Here is a 6,932-nt window from a genome sequence, read left to right as displayed (position 1 = left end):
AATGCTTGTCTTGCGAGTTTGCTTATATATACATATGTCATTATAATCATTCTTTGACGCATATGTTATGTTGTCTGCTTTAGTGCGATTGATCAGTTAATTTTCAAAACATCAAACAACAATAATGTTATTCAATCAGTTTGAGTTCGCATATGATCAACAAATAGTTTCTGTGGAATAGAGCTTTGAACATTACATCATAAATTGTTTTTTGCGCTTCATAACAGAGTATTACAAAAATAACCGAACAACCCCATGCTAGTGATGATAAACTGATTAGGAGGAGCAGAGTGAGCCTTAATGCTCAAGTTTGACGAAATATTGAAACAACGTGAAAAAATAATAGCTTAACAAACTAAGAAAAAACAACCAAGAAAAGTTCAGCAAATAGATAACAACAAAAACCATTAGTATCATTAGAGATGAGCTTTATTAAATCTCAGAAGGCGTAGAATCCCACTAAGAAAGAGGAATAATCTAGAGCGAGATTAGCCAAACGATACAAAAACAACACTATTAAATATGTAATTGGTAATTCTCCAATAAATCATAAAACTAAAAGAGCACGACCATCATTGCTAAAAGCAAGGAATGCAGGTGCAGAAAACCGTGCCCTTCTTTCACTCTCAGCGTACAAATGGGATAAGGAGGTATTCAGCATAGTATAACTGCAGATGCGATAACAAAAAAGTCAGTTTGTAACTAAATAATAGAACTTGCATGAATTTGATTCATTATTTAACAATCAAATTAAGTAGAATCACTTGCCTTCCAAATGAACATGTAGAAAGAAAGTATTGATGCATTATCAGAGAGATCAACAGCTCGGACTCGAAGCCAAAAAATGGAAGCAAGTATGCCGTGGCCTATTATCTGCATGTATTTTTTTATTTTGAAGTGATAAAGATCACATTTGAGCATATATATAGGAGGCTAAAAATCTTGAGAAAATCAATACAAACCCTACCGTGATAAGCTTGTTTGCCAGGAAAGGTGAAGAAGCTCCAACTACTACCGCAGCGCCATAAGCAATTGAAAGCATAGAAACACTAAGCCGAAATACCTTTTGAGGAAAGAATAGCTTGTTTGTAAGTCAATTTAATATTGTAATTGGTTCTCTAAGAGATTTGAGACGCATATAAAAAGAAACAATTTTTTTTTTTAATAGAAGAAACAAAATTTTAAAAAATAACAAAGAAGAAAATTTGGAATACAATTACTACTGGGATTAACTCAAGGGAAAAAATTCCTTTAGTCTTAATTCAAATGATTTATGACTTAGTTTCCTCCAACTTTGCAGCAAATGTAAAAAATGATGGGATAAAATTTATATTAATTTACTCACTCGTTCTTTCCCAAGCATGACACTGAGGGTTTTAATGCCAAATTTTTTATCGCCATCCACATCGTGTAAATCCTACAAAAAGCCAAAAACAAGTAACTCTATGAAATAACTTATAAATTTTAGCTATATTAGCTTTCCCAAGTACGTTATATATGTAAATTTCTAAATTACCTTGATAAATGCAATCACAACGCAGAAGCAGGAAATGAAAGCAGTTGCAAACATCAGTGGTCTTGTAAATATTTCTAGAGGTCTACCAAGCACGTATTTCTGTGAACATGTTTCAAATCCACCTCATTAGGAAAACACAGAAATCAAAAGATACTATAATATAAATTTTATTTTACAGTTCTATTTATATAATAATTATCGATTTCATTATAGAGAATATGCCTAATAGGATCAAATTATGTCATTATAAAGCACCGCATTAACAACATGAACAATTTTAATGTACCTGGATGTGTACGTAGACAGGAAATTGTGTTAGAAGTCCGTTTAGTGACACCATGCAGAAAGCAGCTAGAAATGAATTTCCCTTCCATCTGAGAAGGGGAAGCTGCAATATTGAAAAGAACCAATTAGACGAACTTGAAGTAACCAATTTTGTGACGAGCCTTCTATTAGAAATGCAAAGCTAGAGAGAAACCCAGATGGAATGGGTGAGATAGCCCAATAATCTAGCCCAATACTATAATATAAATTCATTTGGTCAGATAGCCCGATATATAATATCATTCTCCAAATGAATTTAGAATGATAACAACAATGATAATTATTAAAGGGTTACTTGGACGGAGTAGGCGGTTCCAACAAAAATCCATGCAATGACGGCCCAAATAAACGGTGGAGATCGAATCATAACTGCGTAAGCCAGGCTCTGAAAAATGCAGATCAATGGATTTAAGGGTTACAACATATCTTTAATTTTGGATGGTGCCTTCTCTTTATAAATACAAATCAATTTGAAAATGAAAAGTCAAGCCACTTAATTTGAAGAACTTTTCGGATAAATTTTGGCACATGCTTACCATCAATGCAGATGCTAAAGTAATTGCAATTCCAGTACCCATTGAAATTTCACCGGAAGCAAGTGGCAGATAAGGCTTGTTAACCTTTGACAAAATCAATTAGCTGATTTATTAGGAAATTTGGTCAAAAAATTATGCAAGCACCAAAGAGCAATTGATGTTGTTATCTCTAATAAAATACCTTGTCTACTTCAACATCAGACAACTGGTTTATGGCCACGACATAAATGTGCATCAATACTGCAGGCACCAAAGCCTGAAATTTCAAGAATTAATTAATTTCTCGTTCAAGTAAATCGTCATTACAGCCAAATTAGAAAAAATAAAATAAAACTTTGTTGCCTCTGTCACTTAATATATACCTCCATTAATCCAGTGAAATATGCGGGAGTCAAGTCGGCGAGTGTTTGTACAGGTAGAAGAGAATTCGATGTTGTTGCTATAATCTGATACATAAAAACAAAAAATAAAAACTCATGCATGACGTATGTATTGGTTTAACGAAAGATAAGAGTAGACGAAACTCACAACGCCGGCACAAGCATAAGCACGCATAAAACGGTATAGTGCATGAAATTTCTTGAGAAAAACATTCAGAAAGCTGTTGGAGTGATCATCATCCTCAGATTTTGATGCATAACCATCTTGTAACGTGACAGGAGCCCGGTGACTGTTGAATGGTTTACAGTTTCTGCTGCTTGCAATTTTATTGGTCAAATTATAAAATGAATTACTTTGGGAGCACTTGATGGCGTACTTCTTTTCTTGACTTCTGTTCAGGACGCCATGTATATGTGTCACTGGCGATTCGAGTGTTTTAATGCAACCTGAAATGGCCAGAAGGATATATATAATTAAATTTACTACATAAAATTATTTCAAAATACAACTGCATCATCTTTATTATAAATAAATGAAGTTCGAGGGAATTTGTTTATATTGACCAAACTGTGATCCTCCTCACATCAATCAGTAGTAAGAATACTGATATTTGAACACTATCAAAATAGAAGATAAGGTGCTGCTTATACTACAATATTAGTATACTACACAAAATCACAGTACTGTTTATACTACAATATTATCATTTCTGTGAAAGAAAATATTTTATTGATGGTCAACTACCATTTTTAATGCATTACAGTAACAAAAGAGTGACGAGGAAATGGCTGCAATTTTACGATAGAATCAAGAGAGCAATTGAAACCTATGCACTTATCCTTTTACTTCGTTGGCGGCGCCATATCATCCGTGCGGCAATTAATTTAATTAATGGAAAAACAACATGTAGAAACTCATGGACTGATTTATACTCAAAAACTATTTCATGAATTAAAAATTTTCTCAAGCTTTTATCCTTAGCTAAAGATCTATACGTTCTTAGTTCATGTGGAATAATCTTCCTGACACCTGCAGTCACGTGCAAATCAATCTTTTTACATGATCATATTTTGTGGGAAAAAAAATAGTTTAAATTTCACTCATTCGTAAGTTAGCTTTAATATCGTGTAAAAGCTCGTGGACATTAACTAATACCTGTTTTCTCATGTCAGCTCTCCTTACACACTTTTATAAAAGTAATACTTACCGATAGAAACTATTGAAAAGTACGTTAATAATCAAAATTTTATTGTACTTAATTACGGTATACCTTTATGGTTACGATATATAAAGACAAAAATCCCTTCACGAGAAGAAAAATGATATAAATTATTTCGATAAGGGAAGCAAAAAGCCAGAATAGAAAAGTAATATTTGTATTAGAATGAATCTAAGCAATTAGAATGAATATAAGTGTCAGTAAAATATTAGAATGAGCACTCATGGCGAGACAAGAGACTTACCAGCCTTTTGTAAAGGATGGTATTTTAGAGAGAAGCTCGAACTCAAGTGCATTTGAAGCATGATTTCCACTCTCTCCTAGACTTGGTTCTACTTTGCAAATGTTCATTTCAAACACTCAATAAATAGTTGTCCAATGCTATGTGAACGCCCATGCAACTCGCAAAAAAAGAATAAATAAATAAAAGATATTAAAAACACCCGAATAAGAAAATGACTGAATCTGATTTAGTCAAAGGAAAAAGATTAAAAAAATGAAAACAGAGAGATAAAATGATCGGACAGCTTTAGGAATTAAAAACAATAAATTGTGGTAGGTAGGTCAAATTTTCCTTCCGGGCGGCTGGTAATTAAACTGCTTTTTGGTTGTTACAAATTAATCATGATTTATGACGTTGGAGATATAATAAAATGAACAACACCTTACGGATGATAATTAATGGTACGTGACAAATCACCTAGGACATAAATTTTATATCATTAAATAGATAGTGATATAATGTAATATTTTTAAATAATGTTAAATATTTCAAAACTTAATAAAAAATAATTCTCAAAAGAGTTGCCACGTATCAAAATAATTTAGGGTGTGTTTACTTGAGGGTTTAGGGAATGAGAATGAAAGAATGAGAATGAAATTCATGTTTACTTGACAAAATGTAATTTAGAAATTTGAATAAAATGTGTAGGTCTCACAAAATTTGATAATAAAAAATGGGAATTTCATTCCCATGGGGGAGTTGGGAATGGAAATGAAGAAATGAGAATGAAACATGAGTTTACTTTTATATCCCTCTAATTTTTTTATATTTTATGAATTACCCTTATTCAAATCACAATTAATTTTTATTATTTTAAATGTGATTATTATTATTATTATTATCATCATCATCATCATCAAATTTTGTTAACTTTATTATTTTAGTTATTATTAATTATTGTTATTATTATTTTTACTAATATTATCATTATTAATAATTTTATTTTTATTTTTATTATTTTAAATGTCATTATTATTATTAATTTTATTTTTTAATTAATAGTATTTTTATAATAATATTTATACATGTATCTAGTTAATGAAAATTACATTATTTAATATTATGGGTATTTTGGTAAATTGATTCTCATTTCCATTATTTATTTCCATTTATTTTGCCAAGTAAATACATCAATGGCATTCCAGCACATTCCCACTTCCATTTATTTTTATCAAGTAAATATTAGAATCTCATTCTCATTATTTATTCTCATTCCAGTCCATTCATATTCAACCTCATTCTCATTTTATGAAGTAAACGCACCATTAGGAAGTGACAAGTTATTCTTCTGTAAAATATTTAACTTATTATTTTCCTCTCTGCATAATTTTTTTCATTTTTCTCATGCAAACATCTCCATTTAATCAATGTTATTGTTGTTGGTATTAATGAATTTCTCTTGATTCTAAAAACTAACTTAATGGGTGAGACTTCCTCTCACACTTACAACTAACTAATGGTTCTTTCTACAAATCAAATATAAGATAACCCTAATAGTTACCTCGTCTGAAACAAACTTTTTGAATAAATTTAGGGATTACAACGCTAATGTTATATTAAAAATCTCGAGAATTTATTGACTAAATAAATGTCTCATCACATGAACATTTCATGTGAGATAAATGTTTTAAGAATAATGTTACTCATAAAAGTTTAAATATAAAATTTCATCTATATGATATAAGCGTGTTGTTCAATATTATGTGATAATAATTACCATATTAAAATTAAAAAATAAACAATTTTGAAGTCTAAATCACTTCATTAATAAATTGTTCTGTTTTGGGTATATTTAAAAATAAAAAAGAATATAAATGTTTGACTGATTGGTATCAAATTTTAATTTTTAAAACTTACAAATAAAACATCACGGAAAATGACAAAAAGCTTCCCTCTTGTTTATCCAAGTTCACCAATTTTCTTCTCATATTTTAAAATCCACTAGAACCACTTTAACCTTGCAATCTAAAAAAAAAATTAGATTTACTTTTTTATGGATAATTTCATTTCTTTTTTGTAGTAGATAAATTAGACAACTCAAAAATGAAAGAACTTTTAAAATTAATTTTTGAACTAATTTTTTTTTCAATTAATAAAATATTGTTGATGTCAGGAAATTATAGTGAATTTTAAAATTTAATATTGAGTAAAAGCTCATTTAGTCCTAATATTTTAAGATTAGTGTTCATTTAGTCCCTATATTTTTTTAAAAATATCTTGAAACATCTTGCCGTTAAAGTATTGATATCTCTATCGTTACGTTTTATTTCTTTTGACTTACTTTTACAATATTACCCTTTTATAATAAAATTTTTATTTGGATATTAATAGAAAATAATTAAATTACCAATTTAACTCTAGAAAATTAAAAAATATATATTATTTTTTGCAAGCACCATTTGCACACTTGGTAGTTTGCATACAATTTTTGACAATTTAAAATTAATATATTTTTTTTTATTTTTAGAGTTAAATTGATAATTTAACTATTTTTATTAATGTCCAAAAAAAATTATTATAAAAGGATAATATTGTAAAAGTAAGACAAAATAAATAAAAAGTAATGATAGGGGTGTCAATACTTTAACGGTAGGAATGTTTCGAGATATTTTTAAAAATATAGAGATTAAATAAATAATAATCTTAAAATACAGAGACTAAATGAACTTTTAC

At 29.2% G+C, this 6,932-nt stretch overlaps 1 protein-coding gene across 1 annotated transcript; it reads right to left on the bottom strand.

The window, feature by feature from the left end:
* Positions 1-392: 392 nt before the first annotated feature.
* LOC102619418 (coumarin 8-geranyltransferase 1b, chloroplastic) lies at positions 393-4,377 on the bottom strand. Its single transcript, XM_006483383.4, has 12 exons — positions 4,221-4,377; positions 2,905-3,203; positions 2,739-2,822; positions 2,558-2,632; positions 2,377-2,460; positions 2,136-2,225; positions 1,803-1,904; positions 1,517-1,615; positions 1,346-1,417; positions 968-1,063; positions 769-873; positions 393-668 (listed from the first exon to the last, which is right to left on the bottom strand). The coding sequence occupies exons 1-12, from the start codon at positions 4,279-4,281 to the stop codon at positions 627-629; spliced, it is 1,209 nt and encodes a 402-aa protein (XP_006483446.1). The 5' UTR covers positions 4,282-4,377; the 3' UTR covers positions 393-626.
* Between the last annotated feature and the right edge of the window lie 2,555 nt (positions 4,378-6,932).

The sequence above is a fragment of the Citrus sinensis genome, chromosome 1 (assembly GCF_022201045.2).
Source record: "Citrus sinensis cultivar Valencia sweet orange chromosome 1, DVS_A1.0, whole genome shotgun sequence".
Taxonomy (NCBI): Eukaryota; Viridiplantae; Streptophyta; class Magnoliopsida; order Sapindales; family Rutaceae; genus Citrus; species Citrus sinensis.
The sequence above is the reverse complement of the archived record's forward strand: the minus strand, read 5'-3'. Positions and strand labels throughout refer to the sequence as shown.